Source organism: Lepisosteus platostomus, chromosome 5 (genome assembly GCF_059453375.1).
Source record: "Lepisosteus platostomus isolate fLepPlt1 chromosome 5, fLepPlt1.hap1, whole genome shotgun sequence".
Classification (NCBI taxonomy): domain Eukaryota; kingdom Metazoa; phylum Chordata; class Actinopteri; order Semionotiformes; family Lepisosteidae; genus Lepisosteus; species Lepisosteus platostomus.
The window spans coordinates 55,099,626-55,127,623 of record NC_142615.1 but is presented as its reverse complement, the minus strand read 5'-3'; the positions used below and the strand labels follow the sequence as shown (position 1 = coordinate 55,127,623).

Here is a 27,998-nt window from a genome sequence, read left to right as displayed (position 1 = left end):
ATAGCTCTGTACAGACTGGTAATTGGCTGACAGACCTGGGACATGATAATATACAGGAATTCAGGCAGAGAGTCTTTCTCTATTTTAACAGAGCAGTGATTTGCTATTGTGAAGACTGAGTCTGTCCAGAGACTATTATATCCATTGAGACAGTAAAGCTCTTCGGTATCAGATGACTGTTCGACTAACAACGCTATAAAAACAATGCAGTATCGACCATGAAGATGTCTCAACAGCCGAAATGTTGTTTCTCTTTCTCTCCCGTTCATTTGCGGGATCAACATGCTGTAAACGAGTCACATGTTCACGGTGCTCCGGGATTTCTGTACGTCGGCTTGTTCAATGTGCTTTCCCCCGGTTGCCATGACGACAGGAGTCCAGCAGCCACGGAGCCCGTGAATCGTGTTTGCAGTGACACCGCGCTCTCGCGTTTGATAAAGTTATTTTAGACACTTCCCACCCTTTTCTGAATACAACAAATACGCAAACAAATACACAATTAAAATTAGGAAAAGCCACTGACAGGACAAACCGTGATAAGTAAAACATACTGATCACAGAACACGTACAGTAACTAAAAGGCTAAAACCGACGCGAGACCGTGTTTACCCTACTCGGGTAAATTACATTCACTGACTAAAACACAGCGAGTTCGGGGTTCCCAGTCCTGGTCCCTGGGTCGCCTGGCTCTAGGTTAGCTGTGTCCCAGGCTGATGGTTCAAGCTGTCTGTTTCACAGGCGACAGGTGCGTCTGTGTGAACCTGCGCCCAGGTGTGTCGCCTGCTGTCACTCAGAGCTGTCTGTCCCGCGCGCACAGGTCAGAAATAACCCCACCAAGGCGTTTTAGTGCTTTATCAACAAACTGTAATAACTTTTATTGTATACAGTATCTTTCCTGGGGCCTCTCATGATATCAGTTTGTATATAATTTCCCTATGTCGTTTTTTTTTTACCAGTAAAAACAGTATCTGCGATACACACAAGCAAATACACGGGCTTTCTGAGCACCGCCAACGTGTAAAATGAGTCTGACAGGTTACTGAAATCGAAAGTACTTGAGTGTTATGAAACACTGGCGTCCTCACCTGCACAATCACCTTCGCTTTGGTGTTTTAAGGGCTCTTTTTCTTTTTTAAGAGCTCGAATCAAACAGAGCAGGGGCATGATGATGCTGTTCGCGGCTCTGGTGGTTTTGGGTCTTCCAGGTCGCTGGAGGTGAGTCCTGCTGGTGCTTTTCCAGATGCACGAGTACTAAACTCGTGATAAAGGCTCGCTTTTTTATGTTTATGTATGGCTAAAGCTATACTTTAATCATTATTTTATTGTCGTCACTTAGTTTGCATCTGTACATTTCGGTTACAGCCTTGGGGGTCATTAATTATGATAATTATGATACGCTTTCCGTGAACAACAACAAAAACATAATTTCCTCTTCACGTCTCAATTCCATAGATTTAACGTACAAACAGGCCTGTTGTCATAAATGAGTGATTTCTAGCAATTTGTGTCTTGCCAGACTCACCTAGCTGGGTAATTTCATAAAGGTCCAAGGAAAGTGTGCTCATATTTGGAGCAAAAGTGTCTACAGCGCTGGAAATTGACAGACCTGAAAAGCTGGGAGAGGCAGTGACAAAAAGGCTTTATTTATATACATGAACTGATTTATGTTAAATCAGCTGATTTGGAATGAAAAAAAAATGCAAACAAACCATCTCTCCAGGACCACTGTTAATATAATATTATATTATATAATACATTATATTATGTATTATATTATACATAATATAATGTATTATATTACATATAATACTGAATACACACCTGAAGAAGGCTCCACGGCCAAAACGTTGTGTTCTCTTTCTTCTTTTTTTCAGCATGGAATAAACCTATTACTTGTTCCTTTGCAATATATTATAATGTTGAGTGTGTCTGTATTAACCTCTCTTAATGCAGTGTAATGTCCAGTCAGTGTGTCTGTATGAACCCCTCTCTCTCAGGTCAGTGTTAATGTACTGGAGTGTCCAGTCAGTGTGTCTGTATGAACCCCTCTCTCTCTCAGTGCAGTGTTCATGTACTGGAGTGTCCAGTCAGTGTGTCTGTATTAACCCCCCTCTCTCTCAGTGCAGTGTTCATGTACTGGAGTGTCCAGTCAGTGTGTCTGTATGAACCCCTCTCTCTCTCAGTGCAGTGTTCATGTACTGGAGTGTCCAGTCAGTGTGTGTGTATGAACCCCTCTCTCTCTCAGTGCAGTGTTCATGTACTGGAGTGTCCAGTCAGTGTGTCTGTATGAACCCCTCTCTCTCTCAGTGCAGTGTTCATGTCCTGGAGTGTCCAGTCAGTGTGTCTGTATGAACCCCTCTCTCTCTCAGTGCAGTGTTCATGTCCTGGAGTGTCCAGTCAGTGTGTCTGTATGAACCCCTCTCTCTCTCAGTGCAGTGTTCATGTCCTGGAGTGTCCAGTCAGTGTGTCTGTATGAACCCCTCTCTCTCTCAGTGCAGTGTTCATGTCCTGGAGTGTCCAGTCAGTGTGTCTGTATTAACCCCTCTCTCTCAGTGCAGTGTTCATGTACTGGAGTGTTCAGTCAGTGTGTGTGTATTAACCCCTCTCTCTCAGTGCAGTGTTAATATACTGGAGTGTCCAGTCAGTGTGTCTGTATGAACCCCTCTCTCTCAGTGCAGTGTTCATGTCCTGGAGTGTCCAGTCAGTGTGTCTGTATGAACCCCTCTCTCTCTCAGTGCAGTGTTTATGTCCTGGAGTGTCCAGTCAGTGTGTCTGTATTAACCCCTCTCTCTCAGTGCAGTGTTAATGTACTGGAGTGTCCAGTCAGTGTGTCTGTATTAACCCCTCTCTCTCAGTGCAGTGTTAATGTACTGGAGTGTACATACTGTGCAGTAAGTATTAACATACTATTTCTTTTTTTTCCAGAGAGACATATTTTGGTAGACTCATATATGGTTGAACTTGGTTCGGAACAGAATGGGAATTCCAGGGCTTAGTCTCTCTGGATGGGGAGCCCTTGATGGAGTACAGCAGTGGAATGAAGCGAGTCATGTTCAAGCAGGACTGGCTGAAGCAGGTCGCAGTAGGTTCTGCAAACCAATGCATTCTGGAGGAGCTTTTCTTCTTTGAAATGATGAAAGAGCTAAAAACCGTAACTGGTGGTGAGAGGAAAAACCTAATATTTTGTCACAAATATGTGATATTTTGTCCTCACATGTATAGAACTCTTTGTTGACACATAATGTTGATTGCCTGTGAATTGTGTATGTTATTTCTCTGGTGGTCTCTCAGGTGTTGAATAGAGATAACAGTGAAGCTCATTCTTGTCCATCTCTCAGGGGTTCATGTCCTGCAGAGGTTTGTGGGTTGCTCAAAGGATGAGAAAGGAAGGGTGGAATCATTCGACTGGATTGGGTACGATGGGGAGGACATGCTCGAGTTCGACAGCTTCAACACCCAGTGGGTGAATCTCTCTCCAATCCACCAGTCTCTCAAGATGCACATGGACCGCTACCTGAAGTTTAGGGGACATCACTCAGGTGAGTGTGTGAAAGGAAATTGTGCCAAAATATGGGCCAGGACTTAGGTGTGCATAAATGTGCCAGTAGCCACATCACCCTGTAACTCACAACTAACAATCCCCTGAAGCTCAGCAGGCATGAGCCTGGCCAGTACCTGGATAGGAGACCTCCTGGTAAAGTTAAGGTTGCTGCTGGAAGAGGTGTTAGGGGGGACAGTAGGAGATGCTGACTCTATGGTCTGGGTGGGCCCTAATGCCCCAATATAGTGATGATTGTGAAAAGGCACTGTCCTTCAGATGACATGTAAAACCAAGGTCCTGACACTCTTTTGTCATACAAAATCCCAGGGCATCTCTTGAAAAGAGTAGGGGTGTTACCCTGGTTTCCTGGTCAAAAAATGTCCCATTGGCCTTTATCCATCATGGCCTCCTAAAACTCCACATTTATGAACTGGCTTCATCACTCTGTTCTCCTCCCCACTGACAGCTGGTGTGAGGGGAGTGTTCTGGCACACTACGGCTGACTTTGCATTGTCCAGGTGGGGGCTACACTTTGGTGGTGGTGTGGAGGGGAGTCCCCATTACTTGTAAAGTGCTATGAGTGGAGTATCCAGAAAAGTGCGACATAAGCGTAATTATAGAGGGAGTGTGCTTTGGGTCTAGAGTTTTAAGGAGCCTCTACCCTCTTGACCCTGTCTGTTTAAAATGTAGTTTCCTCTATGCAGGAAGAGAACTATAAGTCCCAAGATACCTTGGGGGGAAACAGCCTGCTCATTTTTGTTCTGAGCTGTGAGGAATTATCCGTCTTCTCTCTGGCTCCAAAGGTGGTGGCTTACAAGTCGGGGCCTTTTGTTTGAAGAGAACCTGAGAGACAGTCTAGCTTTTGGTGATGGTTTATTTTAGACTCTAGAGAGGACAAAGTGAGTAATACTGAAGAAGTTGCTCATATTATTCCTCCTAAAAATAGGGAGCTGTGTTTTTATTTTTGGTTGGTTTTACATATGGTTTTGTAAAGCTCTCAAGGCTGATGTACTTTACTGACCCTTCTCTGGTAATACAATGTTAAGATCCTTGTTGGTTGTGACCCAGCGAACTCTGAAATTATTCCAGAATAAACAGATAAGAAGCATGTTTGTGTTCAGTCAGTGTGTCTATATTAAAACCTCTCTTTAAGTGTAGTTGTAATGTACTGGAGTGTCCAGTCAAAGTCTGTATTAACCCCCTCTCTCTCAGTGCAGTGTTAATGTACTGGAGTGTCCAGGCAGTGGGTCTCATTAATCCATGTCTTTCAGTCTTTCCTCAGGTGTTTGTCTCTGCCAAGCAAACGGGATTCTTTCAGACTCTCTATCTCTCCTGTCTGGTCACTGGTTTCTACCCTGGAGACATAGTGGTCAGTCTGTCCAGGAATGGAGAGAACGAGACAGAGGAGGTGCAGTCTAGTGGGATCAGACCCAACGGTGACGCCACCTTCCAGCTGAGGAAGACTGTGGAGATCAGAGCCAGTGAGAGAGAGGAGTACAGATGTACTGTTATTCACCGTAGCTCCAAATACAATGTTACATTGACATGGGGTACGTCACTGGAACTCTTCAGATTATATTGTACTAATTCTGCACTGAAGCTCTCCAGTCTCCTGTGCTATAGACATTGACACACTGTATAACTCTGTGCTGTGTGTGTTGTCAGGTGGATCCGAGTCCCAAGATCCCAGAGTTGCCATCAGTGTAGCTGCAACTGCAGTTTGCTTGGTACTGCAACAGGAGCGGTTTGCATTCTTCTCTGGAAGAGGAAGATGGGTAAGAGTTCATTGCCAGTTTACACATAGCAAGTACTGCACTGTCACTTCACATTACAGTATCTGTCACTCATACTGTCAGTGCTGTCTCTCTGTATTCTGGATGTGTAGTTCAGTATTATAGAATGGTCTAGGGTCACACATGAGAAGTGCCTCTCTGTATGACAGTGATATTGGACTGTATTAATATAGTACACAAATATGAATTTAGAGATTCAAAGTTACAAAACTCCTGGTGACTGTGTTGTCTGCAGACTAAATAACATGACTTACTGCTTCATTCCCAGGTAGAGAGATGCTGAGTAAAAAAGTCTCAGTCCCCCAGTGGACAGTGGAGACTCAGGTGAGACTCTGCTGAAAGGGGGAGGGTGATGGGAAGGGTCTGTGGGAGCGGTGATGGCCAGTGTGTGTCTGTATTTGTTGGTGGTCAGGAGCAGGTGGCTGTGGGAGCAGTGATGGCCAGTGTGTCTGTTGTTGTTGTTTGTCAGTAGTCAGTGTCTGTGGGATCGGTGATGGCCAGTGTGTGTGTTGTTGTTGTTGGTCAATAGTCAGTGGCTGTGGGAGCAGTGATGGTCAGTGTGTCTGGTGTTGTTGTTCGGTAGTCAGAGTGTGTAAGCAGTGATGGCCAGTGTGTGTCTGTTATTGTTCAGGAGTCAGTCTGTGTGGGAGCGGTGATTGCCGGTGTGTCTGTTGTTGTTGGTCAGTAGTTGTGGCTGTGGGAGCGGTGATGGCCGGTGTGTCTGTTGTTGTTGTTCAGTAGTCGATGGCTGTGGGAGCAGTGATGGTCAGTGTGTCTGTTGTTGTTGTTTGTCAGTAGCCTGTGGCTGTGGGAGCGGTGATGGTCAGTGTGTCTGTTGTTGTTGGTCAGTAGTTGTGGCTGTGGGAGCGGTGATGGCCGGTGTGTCTGTTGTTGTTGTTCAGTAGTCTGTGGCTGTGGGAGCAGTGATGGTCAATGTGTCTGTTGTTGTTGTTGGTCAGTAGTCAGTGTCTGTGGGAGTGGTGATGGTCAGTGTGTCTGTTGTTGTTGTTGGTCAGTAGTCGGTGGCTGTGGGAGCAGTTATGGTCAGTGTGTCTGTTGTTATTGTTGTTGGCAGTGGTCAGGAGTCTGTGGCTATGGGAGCAGTGATGGCCAGTGTGTCTGTTGTTGTTGTTGGTCAGTAGTCAGTCTCTGTGGGATTGGTGATGGCCAATGTGTCTGTTCTTGTTGTTGGTGGTCAGTAGTCGTTGGCTGTGGGAGCAGTGATGGTCAGTGTGTCTGATGTTGATGTTGTTGGTCAGTAGTCAGTGTCTGTGGGAGTGGTGATGGTCAGTGTGTCTGTTGTTGTTGTTGGTCAGGAGTCGGTGGCTGTGGGATTGGTGATGGCCAGTGTGTCTGTTGTTGGTCTTTCAGGTGTTTCTTCACACATCAGTTCGGAGGGGAGTACCAGTTCCTGTGTGACAGATAGAGGAGCTTGCGATCACGCTGAAGAATTTGACCCCATGCTGCAACCTAAAAGCCAGAAGCTAAACAGTGATGTTGAGACAAAGCAAATAAGGAGGTTTAGAAGAAGAAGGTTTATATGTTGAGGAAATTAATTATGCACCTGCTTTCAGCCTAACCTGAAGCCCAATGTGAAAGACAGGAAGTGCATATTGGGATCACTTCCTGTATTACTCTTGATAGTTTACGGATGCTGCTCATTCCAGCTTTCACTCATATCTTGGTTTAACTTAGCAACCTCCAGTTTAAACCAAAACCAGCTTTGAAAAAGGACGACACTAAGGGTAGTGAAACCTCTTTCCTGCACTATAGCATCTTAACATTAAAGTCTTATAAAGAACAAATAAACATCTTCCATGTACAGATATTAATTTTTAATGAGTGGATTGAGTAGGATGCTGTTTAAAAAAGATTTAGCATGTTTTCCCAAGCCTGTGGCCTGCGCTGTAGCTCAGAAAGGCACAGATTATCTCCTCCATAGCCTAAACTCAACATGCAGCCTCCCATCCTCCCTCAGTCAAGGAGCTTAAAATTGAAAGAACTTGTTTTCCACTGGCTGATGTCCGAGTTGAGCAAGGTGCGCTCTGTAAAAGTGACATTCCCATTTGAGTCAATGAGGATCACGGTGTTAGTCCTGCAAAACAGAGGAAAGGAAAAATAGTAATATAACTTAATTATATTAATTAAATCACATTAAATGCACCAAGAAGAGAATCTGAGAACTAAATGCATGTTTCTCAGCTCTCAAAAGCCTTTCTAGTCTGTCTGTTTGAGAATTTTGCAGGAATATGTTTTGAAACTTTTATTGTAATACTTTTTCTAACCAAGGTCTTCAATAAAATAAATCAGACTTTAATATTTGAGGCTTGCAAGCAATGCTAAATGTTAATGACTGAGTAATGGTTTACTAGATGCTTCTCTACTTGCACTATGAACCTCAGGAGTGAAGACTTGATTTAAAGTGTTTGCTGTCGAAAGGGAACAGTTTAAAGTGAAGAGTGAACAGGGTGCACAGTGTTTTGTTTGATATGGCAGGTTGGTGATGGGAGAGAGGTGGAGGTGGGGCTGGACAGGAGATGTCAGAATGGCGGGAAGTTTGGGTGAGGCTGTGCAAGTACTGAGTGCCCTGTAAACAGATATCTGAGATAGCTACTGTTGTGGAATTTTATCAAAGAAGAGCCAGGAGAGGTGTTCTCATTCACTCAGTAAGGTCTTTATTCATATTTGCAATATGGGAAAAAGCAATCACTGAGAAGTGAAGGCTGATTCAAAAGCAAGCAAGGAGAACCCCTTGTTTTATATCCTTTTTTAAGCTGACGCAACACTTTAAGGACAGGCGAAGCAGTAATTTTCCATTCCTTATAGGTTTCTGCTTCAAGCAAAGAAGAGCAGTTAATAAAATAGTTTATCATACTCCCTTCTTCAAGCAACAGAAATAAACATTATTAAAACATCCAGTGCCCTTGATGAGTTTGGTGCTATCACACTTTGTTCTAAGTATCTAGCTGCTTCTGCAGCACAGCTCTGTCCGTAAACAACATTTTTAGGATAAAACATTTTTTCTCAGTAACTTTCCATTACACTACAGCATGCAACTGGGAGAGAGTCACTGTGCCAGGGCTCTGGGATTTAATATAGGTCTCAATCACAGAAGAGAGGTAATACATTTTACCAGGTGAGAGAGTCATTGTCTCAAGGTGAAACTGTCTTCGAGGGTAGTTGCATCCAAAATACAATGGAAACTATCACATTTAAGCTTTTTTTTTGGATCGAGAAGACGATCATGGTGAGACTCAAAACATACCTGTGTTTTCTTCTTTCGAGAATGAGTGGATTATTGAGGTGCAAAAGTATTGGTTCCAAATAAAAAATCCACTCCTGTCACTGTTTATCCTTTGATAGATTCTTCAAATCCTTCCTCTGAACGTTGATATTTAGTGATAATATCATACAAATTGTGTTTTTCTCTTATTCGCCAATTTTATTACAATAACAGCCTATTTTACAATTGTATTGGATGTTACAAAATATTGAATAGCATTTGTCTTTAGATTCACATTAAAAGTAAGATAAATATGCCAAAAGATTATAATAGAACTCTACAGTCCTAACCTAATGACACCAGCGATCTGTCGTTTTTACTTGTCAAGTTCTCTAACAAATCTGCACTGTATTTTTAAAATATCTTAGCTGAGGAGACAAAAGGAGTATAAATGAATTCTTCCGCCACCCACTCAATGAATATTTGCATTAAACTATGACCTATGTTGTCCATGATGATAAATTCTGTACAACAAGACGGAAAGAAAGGCACCACTGTGAGTGGAGTTTCACTTCATGACATCATCAGTAGGCAGTGAGTCAATAGAGGGGGAGTCATCCCACTGTTATCCTTATCCATGATCAAGAGTCTCACCCCCTGCTTTACGCTGTCCCTAGTGGTGATCTGTAGACAGTGTGTCTTCCACCTCACCCACCTCCTGAGGCAATAATCTTGAATAAACAGAGGGCTGGAGGCCCAGCCCGGCTCCTGTCTCTCTCCCCTTGGGGACGGGAGATTTTCTCAGAACCATGTTGAGGTGAAATGGGAGTGGGATGACGCAGGTGTCTTGGAGAGGTGAGTCGCCCCAGCCCCTGCGTACCTCAGTGTGATTCAAGCAAGGGGGAGGGGTTTAAGGGATTTACCAATCCCGCGTATGCACCCTCTGATTCAAAGTCAGGCAGGACTTCATTGTACAGCGCCAGGCAGTCCAGCTGGATAGATGATATCATGTTCTGAGCCCAGGTCCGCACCCGTATCTCCTCCTCCTGGAGCAGCCCCTCCAGCTCGACCTGCAGGCCCTCCCTGAGCCACCACAGGGCCGCTGGGGTCAGGCCCGGGTGAGCAGGTGTACCAGGGGGTGTGTGAGAGGGCGAGCAATGGGGTATGTGGGCTGCCAAGGAGGAGGTCCATGCCCTGTCCTTCTGCAGATCCCTCTCCGGGCCCTTAGGGTAGTTCCACAGCTGGGTCTCGGTCTCCTGCCTGGTGATTGGCTGGCTGGCCTGAGGGGACAGGGGCACAGAGAGGGCATGAGGAGGACAGAGAGAAAACTGAGAGGGTCTCCAGGAGGACCAAGCCCTGCCCCTGGTCTCCCAGCAATCACAGTCACCATCATTGCAGCTGAAACCAAACTTTTGACAGACGTCACAGACATATCAGGCTCACAGACTTGCAGCTCTCGGCTGCTCGGGGTGAGACGCAGGGGGAGTCTGCTCCCTCTTCCTCTGACAGTCCTATCAGATGACAGCGAGCTGACCTGATCCAACCCCACCTTCCCTTTCACACTCAGCCACACACAGGCATGACTGTGTCACCATCATCAACACCTCCACCATTATAATCTCCACTATCTTCGTCACCATCATCTTCATCATGACAATCATCATGTCCACCATCATCATCATCAACACCTTTCCATCAACATCATCATAATAACCACCTTCATTATCTACAATACGATCTGCATCACCATCATCATCCTGAGCAGAACACACTGCTCAGAGCCTCAGTATCGGTTGCCCCTCTCCGGCCTTTCAGGGTCACGTCCACCTCTGTCAAGACCTGTCAGCAAGTTGACTGCTTTAGTCTCACCAGCAGAAGCCAACCAAGTTTGTGTCTCAGTACAGGTTTATTCTTAGTCTAACAGTATTAATACAGTATTCTTTACATAGAGGAGGGTGGGGGTGTGGAACCAGCTGTCTAGCCATGTTGTTGAAGCCGATAGGGTGGCTTATCTTAAGAGAGAGCTGGATGAGACCCTACAGTCAGGACAGGAGGCACTACTGTATGTAGAGGGTGGTGGGTGTGTGGAACAAGCTATCCAACCATGTTGTTGAAGCCAATACTCACGTTCCTGTGGGATCTGCCCCAGGTCTCGGTGTGACACCCTTCTCTCTGCTTGGCCATTCCTCTCTCGACTTGAGCGAGTTTCTCCAGGCGGTGCTGGGGAGGAGAAAACAAAGTTACCAGCCAGTCACACAAACACACATCATCATCATGGGCCAAGATGACCCTACATGACAGTGGCCTCGATCCAGAAGCAGTGTCCAGCCCTCAGCTATCCAGCTTCATGATCCCCAACATCCCTGTCGAGACCTGTTGAGGGGCCAGTTCTGCTAGACCAGGGGTCTCAAGCCCAATCACAATCCCTGGAGAGCCAGGTGCATCTCTAGGTTTTCTTTCCAAACGGGGCTAGCCAATTAAACAATTAATCTAATTATTTTCATAAGAAGATGTGGAAATAATGTGTTTAATAATATATTTTGATGTCTCTCACTGTTGAAGACTCAAAATATTCAAGGCACAGTTGGATATTTAAGGTCTGGATAAAGGTACAGTATTAGAATATGTTTTGTTTAATTAAAAAATGAGATCAACTTTGTAACCAAGACCTCTGGGCAGGAAACCAGATGATGCACCAGACCCTCTAGGAATGGAGTTTGAGACATGCTCACCCTCTCTCACACACAACCTCACACACACTCACCCTCTCACTACTACTACTACTACTACTACTACTACTACTACTACTACTAATAATAATAATAATAATAATAATAATAATAATGCAGACTTGCTTTTCTTGGGGTCTTGGGTCTGGCTCCTGTGTTGGCTGAGTCTGCTGTTACCTCCTTCCTGATCTGGGGATGTCAGACACAGTTCTGTTACAGACACGGGCTGGACTAGACTCACAAGCACACACACCCACAGACACACACTCCCACACACTAACATACACGCAGATGCACACACTGTCAGGTAGAGTCTTTCTCCTCCTCAAGAGAAGACAACAGAGCCCTGCTACTGCGATGAGCTTTAATTTCAGAAGGAGAAAGAAGAGGAAGAATCACAATATGAAGAAGACCAGCAGTGGACTCACAGCTCTCTGGGTCCGGGGCCTGACTCTCAAACTTGTCTCCAGTCTCTGGTGGGTTCTTCTCTGTTTACCTCTGTTGACATCTGTGGACAGGACAGTTCAGTTAGACAAACAAGTTCGACCAGACTTCACTCTCATAGTCAATCAATCAATCAATCAATCAATTTTTTTCTTATATTTTGCCTTTTAATCCAGAACATCAAAGCACTTTACAAAACATACTGTATACTGTATTCTAAGTATCATATAAAAACAGAGCACTCACAGCTCTCTGGACGTTGGTCTGGAATCTAGAAAGTGGTTCCATTCTCAGGCGACTCTGGACCTCAACACCTGTTGATGGGTCACTTCTGTCAGACACACGAGTGGAGCCCAAGCCCACCTACACACACACTCACACACACTGACAGATATACACCCACACAATCACACACATTATCACACACTGACAGACACCCACCCACACATATTCACACACAGACATTACACACACACAGACATTACACACACTCACAGACACACATTCACACACTGACAGACACACACACAGACACAACACACACTCACAGACACGACATACATTTATACACACAATCAGACACTCACACACATACTCGCACACATTCACAGACACACACATAGACTACAAATACTTATAGACACACACCAACACACACACACAAAAACACACACACTCATAACTACAAATACAGTATAACTAACACTAACACAAATGCCACTAACATTAAAACAGTAACACTATCACTAAGAGTTACACTATCATTATCACTGACACAAACTACTACTACACTACTAATACTAATAATAACAGTAATGCTATCACTAAAACTAACATGACTACTAGTGTAAATACTCTAACAGTAACTCTATAATTATAACTAATATTAACATGAATACTGGCATCAAAACTATCAGGAGCCCAATCACCATTAATACTGACATGAACACTAGCATTAATATTAAAGCTACCGATTGTACTCTCACTAATATTAAATATGAATACACTCGCATTAGTATTAGTCCGTGACGTCAAACCACTCTTTGTGACGAAGGTGAGACACCTAGTCGGACACAGTGATGTGGCACGTGTCGCCGTGGTTACCATACTTATAATTTATAAACGGTGGGAAAAATGCATTTAAACTGTTACCTACACAAATTTATCAACTTGGAATATAATTTTCAAGCTCTAGAATACAATTTCTAAACAATCATTTGAATAATCATTCTTTAATTTGGGATTGAACATTATGAACACTAAACGCACAATGGTATTTGATCGATACAGGCTGTATTGACTGTTTTCTAGATATTTAAATAATTTAAAGAAAGAAAAGAATCAGTACTCACCAATCGGTGAAGTTAATTGATGATTCTGAGGTTTTTTAGTTGAATTAATTGGTTGTCGATGGATAAGTGATCAATATCTCTCCTCCGTGCTCTCATTGCTCCTCCCGCGGTCTCGCTCTCTGATCCCGGCGCTCTGGCTGGTGTCTGTGACGTCACAGCGCTCTTTCTGACAGATCAGAGCGCATCTCCGCTGGAGGAGACTCCTGTCCAGAGGCCGGGGGGCTTTTCTTACAGATATACTGTAACATCTCCAAAAGAAAAAACACCAGGCTGTGTAGAGGGGCGATTCATAACAGCTGGAGAAGGAGACCGACAAACCGAGGAATACAATTTATTAAACAAAAAAATAGTTTACTTCACAGATTAATGCGTTGTAAAGCATACTCCCGTAGAGCAGAACAGAAAGGGCACAAATCCCTGTAAAAAGCGCTTTTAAGCGTTTTACACGAATCTCCACAAAACAGAAGCCAGGAGGATCAGACTCCTGATCCTGGAGGTTGAAGAGTATCTCCTGGTTTTATTTCCACTCGAGCTCTCAGTTCCTCAGCCAGTTTGGTGATTTAATTAACTGTATAACTGTTATCAGACTCTGTTTAACTGTATATACGACTCCGTGAGAGACGTGTGGGAGACGCTGGAATCATACACAGACAGGTCTTCTGTGTGATCTGAGTCCCACTGCTCAGAGGTACAGACTGGTCAACTGGTCACTATTGTAGACAAGACCATCGGTCTGCTGCTGCTGATAATCATATTACACTTATAAGAGTAGCAATACTGCTGTTCATTAAATCAGTAAAAATAATAATAAGAGATAAACACATATTGCTCAATTTTCAGTCAAACACTTCTGACAGAGGGATGGAGGCTGACTTACAGTAAAGACAATGAATCAGGGCAGTAATACTGAGGGGCTGGAGGTTCTGGAAAGGGTTAATAGAAGCTTCTTGATTCTGATCTGGAACAGAGCCCACAGCTGCCAGATCAGTGACCCCTGAGCCCAGTTCACAGAGAGGAGAACCAGGAGCTCTTCTCTGTCTCTAAGAGGCTGTGAGGAAGGAGAAAAGGGGGAGATGTGACCTGAGTCCAGGCTGTTCTGTCTGATATTATTCATGTAGCAGCACTGATTGTCTGAATGTCCTCTGGTTCTGGATTGTCATGATAAAGAGAAGGATGGAGATGAGCTTCTGTCTGTTCAGGAGGTAAAAGTTTGGGTAAAGTACTAAGGGACTCAGAGCTCTGTGTGTGAGTCTGAGCTGTGAATCTGACTGAGAGGAGATACTTTTTTTTATTCTGCCTCTGAGAAGTCTTTTCCTTTGCCAAGCAATGTTCCATCCCCTTCAGATACTCTGCACAGACTGTCAGAGTAAGCAGAGAGGAGAGAGAGATGGACAGATAAGAGCACACACTGCGAGAGAGACAGGAAGGGGGAGAGAGAGGAGAAGGAGCAGGAAGACAGTGCAGGTGTTCAACCACACTGTGACCACAGGAGACAGGAGGCTTTTCTCAGCTGCTGAGGAGCTCAGTGCTCATGGCCACTCAGGCTCAGAGGCTCTCGCAGCAGTCAGGTCTGAGAGCGTCTCCTCATACTGACACTGGAGCTCTGAGAGTCAGCCTCCATTCTGACAGGAACAGACCCTCCTATTCAGCCCTGAGAGACACACTGAGAGAGCTGTGTGGGGAGAAGACCTGTCACCCTGTAGAGCTCTGAACACTGGACTCTCCTGTGTCTCCCTGTGCAGCACTAGAGCTATGAACACTGGAATCCCTGTGTGTCTCCCTGTACAGCTCAGCTCTCAGCTGCCTCATCACACTGACACCCACAGCCTCACAGTACAGCCTGGCTTCCTGTGCTGGAAGAGCTCGGAGGAGCAAAAACCACAGACTCACTGCAGAGCCTGACCTGTAGCTCCAGTGAAGCTCTACCTTAGATCGCCGCTGTATTAACAAGGACTGAACTTTTTTTCATAATTTTGTTGCTTTTTCAAATTTGAAACTGACTCCTGCTGCTGCAGCTATTATGGTGAAGCTGTAACACAAGAACTCTGCTATATTGAACAGGAGAGTTTAAATACAGCATAACTGCTAATACTACTACTGCTACCACAACTGCTGCTGCCACTGATACTACCATATTCAGGACACCAGTCACTGGACACTGCCTGACACAGACAGCAAGACAGGACCATATTCAGGACACCAGTCACTGGACACTGCCTGACACAGACAGCAAGACAGAACCACGTTCTAGACACTTCCTGATACAGACAGCAAGAATTACAGGACCATATATACATAATTGATTATCTTGATACTGATTTTCAATTATAATACTTGTCTAGAACTGCAAAGATTTTTTTTTGTTTAATATCTGATCTCTTCCTGCCCCTGTAGCACCTGCGGCCCTGCTGTCTGTATCTGTATCTGTGTTTCCTCTAGTGAGACAGGAGAGCTGCTCCTGTCTCTCCTCTCCTCCGCGCCGCTGGGAGTGTCTTCAGGGAGAGGAAACAGTGATGTGTCTCTGATATATATGGAGAAGACTGAAAGGGCCCTGTCTGATTGGCCGTCCCGCCTGTGTGAGAGGTTCCTGCTGTCAGTCTGAAAAGGCAGTGCTGTGTGTGATTGGCGGGGCGGGGGGCTGTGTTGTTACTGGGGGTCCGGGGTGTGGAGCAGCAGCTCAGTTGCCCTGTGGGCTCAGGGGTGAAGACAGGGGTCTCAGCTGCGCTCTGTCCTGATGACAATGGAGAGCTGCCTGTCCATCTTCTCTCTCGCTGTCCTGGTGCTGCACAGCTCAGCCAGTAAGTGACCAGTCTTCTCCTGTCCAGACAGACAGACAACAACTGGAATTAAATTAAGTAAAGTTTTGATGTAAATGGAGCAATAAGTGGGTTGAACAATTTTTAAAAGTTAATTTTACATTCAGTTTGTGGGTATTCATAAAAAATATTATAACTGTATTTTATCTTGGTCTGTAAGTAAGGAAATATAATTAGCTGTGTCTAAATATAATTAGTTGCTTTTAATTTTTATTGGATTTTATTAAAATATTCTTAAGATTTCTAAACATTATATAATAATAATGTTATAGATGGATAGAGCAGAAGCTGGCCATTATCACCCTCTATTGATAATTTGTGAAAACATGGAGTGTATAAAATCTTTAAAAAGTTATTTAACTTACTTGTTACTGTAATAATAAACTTTATATATAAGTGATAATTTGAGTGATATGCTGTGACATGTGAAAAAGTCTTCATCTATTCGAAAACAAAAAAAGTGTGAGCAATAAAAAATGTTTCTAGAATAATATCATATTATACAGGATGATTCAGAAATACCCTGGGTTGTTTATTATTTTATTGTGTTCAATTCTGACTCCTCTGTATTGTCTTATTACAGACTGGTGCATTAATAGAGATACACGTGTTTTTAAATAGTGAATTATATTTGTGACTCATATTAAATTATTACAGACTGATGAATTAATAGATATACAGTAAATGTGTTATTACCACCTAAAGTGTTTATGCTAGAGAAATAAGACTGGAGTTTTAATGCTGCCATTATATCTTTGGTGTATTCAGACAGTCCAGGTTTCTATCGTTAGGCTGTGTGATATTCAGTTGCTGTGAAAACAAGTAGTTCCTCTAGGTGTTATAAGAATATGTGTTCCAATATGATAGGAAGTTATGAGTGTGAATTCTTCATTTTAAAGACTTACAATTACATTTTGAAAATGTAAAACATTTTCAGTCATAGGACAATTAGCTCTTGTATTTTTATAGTATTAAAATAAAACTGATATATGTATTACCTGGTTCATAAACACCAGGTTTGCTTGTTTTCACATTGAAAAGGACAGGCTGATAAAAGTTACATTCTTTATTGCTTTATAAGTTATAAAATGAAAAATATTAACACAATTGTGAAAATTCTTAGTATTGTAGGTGTATTATTATTAACTGGGGTCTCATCAGAAACTGAGGTGTAACATTAATAATTTAACAACTACAAGACATTGTGGCATTACAGCAAGAATTAAAAAATGGTAGTTGTGTTTTGTGTTTATTCAGGATTTGTCTATTATTTAACAGCTAAATAACTTATTTTGTGTTTTTAGGTTAGTTATCTAATGACAGGTTTTTTTTTGTAAATTGTGAAGTTTTAATAAGAATGCTTTATTGTTTTTGACTACATTCGAAATCTGAAATTATTATCAAATGCAATTATATAAGTATGAGTTATACAAATTAAATATTTAATTACATGTTATCATACAAATGCAATATTTAAAAAATAATTCGTAATCACAGGACTCAAGTTTAGATTTTTGAGCAGTTGCTCAGGACAACATCATAATAAATGTATCTGTGCCTATATGTTAAACCTGTCTGGTATTTTTGAAAAATGTTGTTCTTTAATATAATTTAATCTGATGATCATGTGTTAAGTTTAGATGTTGGCAGGTAAAGGCTAGAAAATCATTGTCAATAATTCATATACAGACAATGGGAATATACACCTCACACACATTTCAGCACAACATGTGAAGTACCTGTCAGCCTCTGACCACTGTTGTGACCACAGGTCCCAGTAACACAGAAACACTGGTCCCAGGACTTGGAAGCCACAGAGTTAGTACAGTGTCCAGTACAGTGACCACAGTCTCCTGGAACCCAGGACCAGCCATCTGAGGTTCTACAGTTATTACAGCCACTGCCCGCCGTAGTGACTACAGCATGCAGAAGTGCTTTTCTGTTTAATTTAAAACTCAGCTTTATGGATATTCCTTAAAATTATAATTGATTTTATTCTGGTGCTATAAATAAGGAAAAATAATAAACAATTTGCAGTATTAACAAGAATTTCACCTCTACAATTAATCATAATATTAATTCAGCTTATATGTTTTTTAAACTATTTTCTATTAATGCTGTATTAATAGTTTTATATGCAGTTATACACTATTACACACAACACAGACTAAGGATAATGTTTTTTAAGTACTAACATATAATTATTATAACTATTAATATTGTAGATATTTAGCAACCTTATCACAAATGTTGTACAACTTGACAATCCCTTATCTATTACCACAATAATAAAATACAAAATTTTGGTTGTAATTTGGGTCATGTGCTAGGAAATTTTCCCATTTGCAAACAAAATGGAATATAAATGTTTTAACAATAACACAACATCTTCAAAATATTTACCAGGGGTTGTTTATTTCATTGTGCTCAATTCTGCCCTCTCTAACAGGTATAATAACAGACTAGTGTATTAACAGAGATCAGTGTGTTTTTAAACACTGTTACTCCCTGATCATTCAAACTCTGAAAGAGCTCAAAGTCCCGCGCCTGGGTTTCAATTATATCTCCTGCTGCAGATTTTCCATCTTTCTGCAGCATTACACTTCACATATTGCAGCACAAGTTGTGAAGCATCCATCTATTAAGAAAATATTTTTATTGATTCTGTTTTGGATTTTATAACTTATTTTCAATGTAGACCATTAAAAAGACTTATCAGTGTTTAAATCAGTGTCTGATACAGACATGTGGTCAGTGTGCACTGCTAAGTACATGTGGGGCCTGAGACCCAGATACACCAGATACACCAAACCTGGTTTCAGTCATTCAGCCTTCTGACACCACAGCCACTGTCCACTGTACTGACCACAGCTTCCAGAAACCCAGAACACCATCATTACAGTCATTGTCCACTATACTGACCACAGCTCCCAGAAACACAGGAACATCGTCATTACAACCACTGTCCACTCTGACCACAGCTTCTAGAAACACAGGAACACAGTAATTACAGCCACTGACCACTGTACTGACCACAGCTTCTAGAAACACAGGAGCACAGTCATTACAGCAACTGACCAATATACTGACCAATATACTGACCACAGCTTCTAGAAACTGAAGGACATGGTCTTTACAGGTCTTTACAGCCATTGTACACTTTACAGCCATTGTCCACTCTACTGACCACAGCTTCCTCAAACACAGGAAGACCATCATTACAGCCAACTGACCACTTCCAGAAACACAGGAGCACAATCATTACAGCCACTGTCCTGACCACATTTTCCAGAAACACAGGAACACCGTAATTACAGCTACTGACCACTGTACTGACCACAACTCCCAGAAACACAGGAACACACTCATTACAGCCACTGACCACTGTACTAACCACAGCTTTTAGAAACACATGAGCACAGTCTTTACAGCCACTGTCCACTGTAGTAACCACAGCAGAACAGCCCTCTGCAGTCACACAGTGATATGGACAGAGAGATATATAACAGGATCTGGACACAGGTGTGTGGAGGGAGAGGTAAGATGGCTGCTGGTGGACTTCCTGTCACTCCACTGTCTCTTGTTCCCCATGGGAGAGACTAGCAATCCAATCAAACAGGTAAAACCAAATAAAAATTCCAGGTGTATTTCTAAAATGTCTTAATATAAAAATATCCTGTAGACATGGTGATAGGGATTGTTTCTCTCTCTCCGCAGGCAGTGCTGATGTGAGGCTGATGAATGGTGCCAGTCCCTGTGAGGGGACAGTGGAGGTGTATCATGATGGAGAGTGGGGGACAGTAGCTGACTTTGGCTGGGATCTGGATGATGCTGCAGTGGTGTGCAGACAGCTGGGCTGTGGATCTGCTGTATCAGCACCAGGAGGAGCTCACTTCGGACCAGGGTCTGGATCAGTCCTGTTGGGTGGGGTTTCCTGCGCTGAGGGACTGTCGAAACATTGAAGTGAAAGACTGGGGCTTGAGTCATGACTCTGATGCTGGAGTGAGGTGTTCAGGTAAGAGACAGAGACTCTCTCCAGTCTCCAGCTTGAGGACAATGAAAACTCCTCCACTGATCTAGAGTCCATCATCATGATCCATTTAATTAAAACTAAATAAATTAAAATCTAGTATTGATAATATGATGATAATAATAATTAAAAGCAATATACGTTATAAACATATTATATTAAATTTATATATTAATTTAAGTGTGTCTTTTTTCTGTGTTTCCTCTGTGTTTATGTAGCAGGACAACAGGAAGTGTCTTCCTGTAGCTCATCCTCTCTCTCCAGGGACTTCAGTGTTGTTCAGTGTTGTTCAGTTTAAACAGGCAGGCTGTGCTCAGTGAGTCTGTATCTACTTCACTTTGTCTTTACTGTTTTAGCACTGGTGAAGTGACAATCTGCTGTGGTTCCACTGTGCTGTTGGGTGAAATGCCTTTTCATTTTCAGGTGTTTTAATGGTATTTTGGTGTCAGTGTCAGTGGATCTGGTCAGTTTCAGGTGTGTTTAAATGGTATGTTGGTGTCAGTGTCAGTGGATCTGGTCAGTTTCAGGTGTGTTTAAATGGTATGTTGGTGTCAGTGTCAGTGGATCTGGTCAGTTTCAGGTGTGTTTTAATGGTATGTTGGTGTCAGTGTCAGTGGATCTGGTCAGTTTCAGGTGTGTTTAAATGGTATTTTGGTGTCAGTGTCAGTGGATCTGGTCAGTTTCAGGTGTGTTTAAATGGTGTGTTGGTGTCGGTGTCAGTGGATCTGGTCAGTCTCAGGTGTGTTTTAATGGTACATTGGTGTCAGTGTCAGTGGATATGGTCAGTCTCAGGTGTGTTTTAATGGTATGTTGGTGTCAGTGTCAGTGGATCTGGTCAGTCTCAGGTGTGTTTTAATGGTATGTTGGTGTCAGTGTCAGTGGATCTGGTCAGTTTCAGGTGTATTTAAATGGTGTGTTGGTGTCAGTGTCAGTGGATCTGGTCAGTCTCAGGTGTGTTTTAATGGTATGTTGGTGTCAGTGTCAGTGGATCTGGTCAGTTTCAGGTGTGTTTAAATGGTATTTTGGTGTCAGTGTCAGTGGATCTGGTCAGTCTCAGGTGTGTTTAAATGGTATGTTGGTGTCAGTGTCAGTGGATCTGGACAGTCTCAGGTGTGTTTTAATGGTATGTTGGTGTCAGTGTCAGTGGATCTGGTCAGTCTCAGGTGTGTTTTAATGGTATGTTGGTGTCAGTGTCAGTGGATCTGGACAGTCTCAGGTGTCTTTTAATGGTCTTGTGGGGCTCAGTGCTGTAGTGGAGTTCAGCTGCACTACCAGCTGTCCAAAAGGCTGATCCTTGGTGGTGGAGTGACTGTCGGTCTGATTCTGATGAGCCCAGAATTTAAGAATCCAAGAAACCAATGCAGCTTTTGATATAAATAGAGAAGAAACAGTTCTGTTGGCTCATTTATGTAAATTAATGATTTCAGGTTTGATATTTCAGACTAGACATCTAACATCTAAACTGCTCTGCCATATTTTGACTTCTTTACGGCACTGGTGGTCATGTATTTTCTTGTGATGCACTGTAGCCTGTTCCGATCCCTGCCTCCCGGCAACGGAGGAGACAGAAGAAGGCGTAACCTTACTCCATCAGTTTACCTATCAGTTTACTTATTCACCACTACACCCCCGTCTTATCCTGTACTTAAACACCTGTCTGTTCCTACCTCCTGGCTCAGTATTGGTTTTCCTTTCGAGCTTCCTAGTTGCGCTACTCCTTCTTCTGCTTTGTGTCTTTCTTGGTTTTCGGATTACGCTTTTTCCCCCTTTGACAGCGGTTTTTCGGATCACGGCTTGGCTTCGGTACTCACTCTCTGTTTTGAATCTCTGGCTTCCCCTGGACTCCCGGATTGCTCTATTGTCTACGGTTTCGGATCACAGTTTGGCTTCGCTAACTTGTTCCCTGTTTGGATCTCTGGCTTCCCCTGGACTCTCGGCTCGTTTCTTCGACTACGGCTTTCTTCGGATCACGGCTAGGCTTTATCAGCTCCTCCAAGTGGGTTCATTCACTGGTTTCGGTTTCTCTTACCGAATCCCTAACATAGCCAGGAGCTGACTGCTAGACCCAGCTGTGCGTACGTGGAGCTGAACTCCATGAGAGTGTGTCATTCTCTGAGATCTGCTTTCATGTGGAGAAGCACAACCCTGGATGTGTCCAGAGCGTCTGTCAGTGCCCAGGTCAGACAGTCCTGCTCCAGCAGTGCCAGACTGTGACAGTCCTGGTCTTGTCCAGAGTGTGTGTCAGTGCCCAGGTCTGACTGTCCTGTTCCAGCAGTGTCAGGCTGTGACAGTCCTGGTCTTGTCCAGACTGTCTGTCAGTGCCCAGGTCAGACAGTCCTGCTCCAGCAGTGCCAGGCTGTGACAGTCCTGGTCTTGTCCAGAGTGTGTGTCAGTGCCCAGGTCAGACAGTCCTGTTTCAGCAGTGCCAGGCAATGGGGAATCTTTTCTTTGAGTATATGACATGCCATTCTGCTTCTGTGAATTTGGTGATATCGATCCGTTTTTTTTCTTCTGTATTTATTAAGTCTACATCCCTGGCTACACTGGGAATCATGAATTGTAAGAAGCAGTTTGAAAATGGATGGATGGATTCGTGATCAGTTTCTATTTTTACTTATTGTACAGTTGAATGTGTTCCACAGGTGGCATCTTCAGCACTGTGGTTATTGCTATGAACATGTGGAACAGCTGGAATTATGGTGATAGTTTGATTTGTAGTATTACACAAACTGATTAATTTAGTGTCTCTGATTTTCATATCTTGTATTTGCCCCAGCGTACAGGTAATGATGCACTGAACACCTTATTTAGAGGCACATGTTAGGGCACAGAGGTGGAGATTGATGATTTAGAGTCTTTGATCTTAACAGAGTTTAACATTCATCTACAATTATTAGATGTACATGTATCTACATTATTTCTGGAGGAAAACAATCAATTTTACATTCAGTAAAAACATTCAGCCCTAAAATATGTTTTGGTTTAACTATCTGACGTTGACCTTTCAGATTTTCTTCTGACTCTCCTCTCTTTCATTTCATTTTTATTTATTTCCTATTATCTACTTTTTTTATCTATATCTATCCTATTATCTATATTCTTATTGAAAGCACTCTGCATTATTGTACAATTGATTGTAATAGTGTATGTATTTCTAAAATTTAATTTTCTATGCCAAATTGTAGGTGTAAATCTGTTTATGAATGGAACATTAAGAAGTCAAGATTTAAATTGAGAATCTATTATATTTATTTTTTCACATGAAGTTGGTTTATTTTCATAGGGTAGTAAGTTTAATTCTCACAGGCACCAGGTGCAGTGACAGTGAGCAATGAGCTGTACTATGAGAGATTACCTGCTGAGACTGACAGCCTGTAGTTCTCTATTGCAGGTTTCCTGAGGCTGGTGAACGGACACAGTCTCTGCTCTGGGAGAGTGGAGGTGAATCTCAAGAACACCTGGACCTCAGTGTGCGACTCTGACTTTGACTGGCAGGATTCAGAGGTTGTCTGTCGGGAGCTGGACTGTGGGGCTCCTTCAGTGATACACAGATGGGCTCATTACGGACAGGGCCAGGGTGCAGTCAGGTCAAAGCAGTTCCAGTGTAGAGGACAAGAGTCCAAACTACTGCACTGCCCCACTGCAGCCAGGCCAGAGCACAGCTGCTCCCAGAGTAGAGCTGTAAGTCTGACTTGTACAGGTAAGATTGTCACAACGTTTTCACTCATGGAAACAATTGTTATAGAGTCATAAATTATACATATTTTGATTGGGTGATCTCTGATGTAGACTGAGTGATCTCCAGGGGAGAGTGGGTGATCTCCTGAGGAGTGTCGAGTGGGGCAGCACGCAATCGGCATGTTCTAGGCAGGGTCCCAAGCACACACCCCACACACCAGACTTAATTTAAAACAGTGATTTATTAGCTGGAACTTACAGTATATGACCTGGACCGGGCACACTAGACATAGCTGCCTGGGCTGTTTTGTGAAACGTATATCTACAGCCTGTCCAATTGCCAAAACTATCCTTCAGCCTTGAGGCTGGGAAAACTTATCAGCCTATGCTGTGTCAAAGCCTGTTTTAATATCAGAAACCTATCCTTCAGCTCTCAGACTGTGTGGGGAAAAAAGTACAGTTAGCAGGTAGTAGGTAGATTTTTCAATTGTAACAAAGCTGCTCACTGATGAAGCTAGGAAAAGTAAGGTAAACAGCCAGTGTGATGGCAAGGACTGTTACAGAAATATCAACGCTATTCTTCAGGCCTAAGACTGGAATTGTAGAGATGAAAAATGTAAGTGAAAACTTTCATCTTGGGGATGATTTATTAATACTTTATTTCAATATGTGCCAGGCTGAGGCAATTATCGGGGAATTTTTCTGTCTTCTCCAAATCCTTCCTGGTTTCATGTGGCCTAGAGCAGGGTGCTAATTGTCTCCTATGAGCTGCACATCGTTATCTTACGTATGGGGAAAACTTTGAAAAATGAGTCCCCAGGGAAAGTAGCACCCTTTGAGGAAACAATCACTTATGGCATCACAATATCTGTTCTTATTATATGCCTGCTATTGGTTTCTCACTCACTATGTGCTGAATCTTATAGTTTTTTTCACTGTATTGGTACTTTAATTTGTTGTATTTCTTGTAGCCTGCTGTGGTGTCATGCTGGTGAAGTTCTCTCCTATCTGCAGGATACACAGGGTTCAGGCTGGCGAACGGCTCTGGCCGAGTGGAGTTACAGTGGCTCTTCAAGGACTGGGGGACAGTGTGTGACCTGTACTGGGACCTGAGAGATGCCAGTGTTCTCTGTCAGCAGCTGGACTGTGGGGAGGCTGTAGCAGCACCAGGACAGGCCTGGTTTGGACAGGGCAGTGGACCAGTAAGGGCTGATGTGTTTGAGTGCCGGGGCAATGAGAGCCGTCTCTCACACTGCGCTGTCTCTACATGGGGGAGAGCAGGGTGCTCTCATGGACAGGACGCAGGAGTCATCTGCTCTGGTGAGAATTATGTTTAAAAATCATGTGCTTACACACAGCAGCACACTGTCTTCATGATTTACTGAATACCTGCTCTGTTACACGCTGCCAGTAAAAATATATTCCTTAAAGCATGTGAGCATATTTGAATCATATCATATATAACTCAAATATTAACTAAAGGGGTAATCATTTTCATTGTCATTTTTTTTCAGATGATTAGGTACAACAATTCACTGTGGACATAAATCTGTTTTACATTTATATTGAGATCACTGTCCTAAAAATGAAAGAAAGTATTGGATCTCAGTATCCCGTAATTAACACCTGAACTGTTTAATTAGTTTAATTAATGGAGCCCTATTTAACAGGAGGCTGAAAAAAAAGTGAGTCTCAGAAAGTCAATAATTACAGATGTTATGTACAGTTGAGCCCCACACACAGCTGACCCTGCACTGGTGAAACATCACTCCTGTGGACAGAAATGAGCTCCTTTCTTCTGTTTTACAGACTCAAATATGACCAGAGATTCACCTGGAGCAGGTAAAGAGAGATTGAAGACTGTCTTAATCACATCAGTGCTGTTTTAATTCTAGTTTCATTTCTGGTGCTAAACTGCACCTCTCACACATGGTTCACAGTCTGTTTTCTCTCTCTCTGTTTGTTTCACAGGTTTCCCTTCTTCAGCTGTTCCCTTTTCCAAAACACCAGGTATGAATTAGCCCCTGTTCTGTATCTCCAGGGCTCTCAGTGTGTGTTGATGTCTCTGTTGCTCAGTGGAATCCCAGATCAGTCAGTGAGGCAACAGCTGTGTGTGTGCAGTTTTTTCTGTGTGTCACAAACACACTAGGGTCTTTGGGATCTACAGCAAACGCATCTATCTGAATACTGCAATTTGTCACCGGTGGAGCTATTGTCTCTGTGCCCAGCAGTGGGTCAGAAAAGTAACTTATCTGGTATACTGCTTATGAACAATCTGTTACAATAAGTATATATTAAATTAATCAAAAGTCAAGAAACATTGTACTTGAACTGTATCTGCTGTGCCTAGTGGGCCGAGATAATCTTCAACTTGTAACAGCAGGTCATGGTGATCTCTTAGTACTGCACTGACCTCTGACCCCTAACCTCTAATTCTCTGCTCCTAGATCAGCTGTCCCTCAGGCTGGTTGGTGCAGGAGGTGACTGTGCTGGGAGGCTGGAGGTATATCACAATGGTTCCTGGGGGACAGTCTGCGATGACTCCTGGGACCTGGCAGACTCTCAGGTGGTGTGCAGACAGCTCCAGTGTGGGACGGCCCTCAGTGCCCCAGTGCCGGCCTCCTTCAGCCAGGGAACTGGACCCATCTGGCTGGACGAGGTGGGCTGTCTGGGGAACGAGTCGTCTCTGTGGGAGTGTCCCTCAGCAGGGTGGGGACGGCATGACTGTGGACACAAGGAGGATGTGAGAATCCTGTGTTCAGGTAGGGGAGATAATTAAAATTACAATGATTCAGATTCTTTAATCCCACATTGTGGATATGGCTTGCATCTAGAGTGCCTAAATATGTTTGACTTGTGAGAATGTGAGAATCTTGTGTTCAGTAAGTTAACTAAATAAAATAATCCACATACTGGAATTCCACATTGTGGATATGGTTTGCATCTGGAGTGCTTAAATGCATCTTGTTGAGGAAAAGACTGAGCTGGATGCAGAATTAATTTTAAAATAAATATTTATATTTATGATACAGTTGTGAATGCACATATTCACATCCCAGCAAAAATAAATAAAGAGAGAAAGAAACTCAAGAGAAATTCCCCTCCACTAGTGAATGGGGATATATTCATCTCAGTCCTCCAGTAAAATCTAGGGTCCAAACTTTAAACTTCTCACATCAATAAGACCTGTTGTCTGTTTGGGTGTATTTGTCTTGGCCATTATCTTTCATGATTTTCTGCCTCAAATGTTTCATTTTGATTTGTTCCAAGAATGGCTTCTGGTCAGATCCTGATGACCCACACAATGTTAAATGTCACCCTGAGCCACGTTTTCTCCATTCATAACGCTGCACCGCTCATCCTGAGCCAAGAGTTCTACTTTCATGCCTCAGTCTCTTAGTTGTGCTGCTGCTGAATAGCCAAGCTGATCAGAATGATGTTTTGGGTCAGAACCTGATCATGTAATGGGATTTAAAGTTCTGTGTGATGTACTGTCCAGGTTCTGAATGAACAGAACCACACAGTCCTGCCTGTCACCTTCATGTCAACTGTGTTATTGTACAGCTGTCATTGTTTCATTACATGTTCATTTCATTTCATTGCTAGTTGTTTCTTACCAGTTCAGAATGAAACGTTGGGCTGTCTTGTCAGGGTTTGTTTCCTTTAACTTTCCCTGCTGTCTTGACAGATTACACTCTGCTGAGACTGTCTGCAGGCTGTTCAGGACAGGCAGAGGTTTACTACAATGGCACCTGGGGCAGTGTGTGTCAGAACGGCATGACTGACTCCACAGCCGCAGTGATCTGTAAACAGCTGGGCTGTGGAGACAAGGGCACCATCAGAGAGACAAACTCCAGGCTGAGCCCAGATCCCAAATGGCTGGACTTTGTCTCCTGTCGCAAACATGACTCTTCCCTGTGGCAGTGTCCCTCCTCCCCCTGGGGTCAGAATGACTGCACAGACCAAGAAGTGGCTAATATCACCTGCTCAGGTAGAGAGTGAAGAGTAATGCTGCCTTCCTCTTAAACAGCTCTGCAGTGATTGTCTTTATCTCGAGCAGCTCTGTGGATTAGTGTTTTGCCAAGTTCAGAACATAATAAGAGCTTTCAATTGAATTATTATAAATTTATATCCAAACGTATAAAAATGAAAGCAATGTCATTGTTATTCATTTTATAATAATAATGTTTTTATATGACTATTAATCTTTGAAGGTCCTAGAAAAGAAGCTGACAGAAGCACTCCAGCCCCTCAGGAAGAGCAGCCTCAGCAGCACTGCCCAGGTGAGTTCAGTGTGTAAAACAGTCAGAGACACTGCAGCCCTGAGCTGAGGAACAGTAACCATACAGCTCTCTTCTAGAGCCACTCAATACCTCACTAACCTCTACTACA

At 43.1% G+C, this 27,998-nt stretch overlaps 3 protein-coding genes across 5 annotated transcripts; 2 read left to right on the top strand and 1 right to left on the bottom strand.

Moving 5' to 3' along the window:
- Positions 1-106: 106 nt before the first annotated feature.
- Positions 107-7,156, top strand: LOC148669588 (class I histocompatibility antigen, F10 alpha chain-like). The gene is made up of 7 exons (XM_088632682.1): positions 107-1,215; positions 2,926-3,161; positions 3,339-3,539; positions 4,813-5,091; positions 5,207-5,316; positions 5,603-5,658; positions 6,706-7,156. Exons 2-6 carry the CDS (start codon positions 3,020-3,022, stop codon positions 5,615-5,617), a joined length of 747 nt encoding a protein of 248 aa, XP_088488808.1. The 5' UTR covers positions 107-1,215; positions 2,926-3,019; the 3' UTR covers positions 5,618-5,658; positions 6,706-7,156.
- On the bottom strand, positions 7,148-12,637 carry LOC148669587 (uncharacterized). 3 transcript variants are annotated; one of them, XM_088632629.1, is made up of 6 exons: positions 11,977-12,637; positions 11,715-11,794; positions 11,413-11,475; positions 10,661-10,777; positions 9,438-9,837; positions 7,148-7,429 (listed from the first exon to the last, which is right to left on the bottom strand). In XM_088632629.1, the coding sequence occupies exons 4-5, from the start codon at positions 10,739-10,741 to the stop codon at positions 9,439-9,441; spliced, it is 480 nt and encodes a 159-aa protein (XP_088488755.1). In that variant the 5' UTR covers positions 10,742-10,777; positions 11,413-11,475; positions 11,715-11,794; positions 11,977-12,637; the 3' UTR covers positions 7,148-7,429; position 9,438. The 3 variants fall into 3 exon arrangements, with proteins under 3 accessions (XP_088488755.1, XP_088488757.1, XP_088488756.1); XM_088632631.1 differs by having other exon boundaries at positions 9,481-9,837; positions 11,977-12,632; XM_088632630.1 differs by having other exon boundaries at positions 10,685-10,777; positions 11,977-12,626.
- A 12,882-nt stretch (positions 12,638-25,519) lies between these two features.
- LOC148669586 (antigen WC1.1-like) lies at positions 25,520-27,906 on the top strand (the record flags this gene model as incomplete). Its single annotated transcript, XM_088631005.1, has 4 exons — positions 25,520-25,616; positions 26,054-26,368; positions 27,295-27,597; positions 27,821-27,906. Coding segments are annotated over 4 exons (801 nt in total), but the record flags the coding sequence as incomplete, so codon positions are not given.
- Between the last annotated feature and the right edge of the window lie 92 nt (positions 27,907-27,998).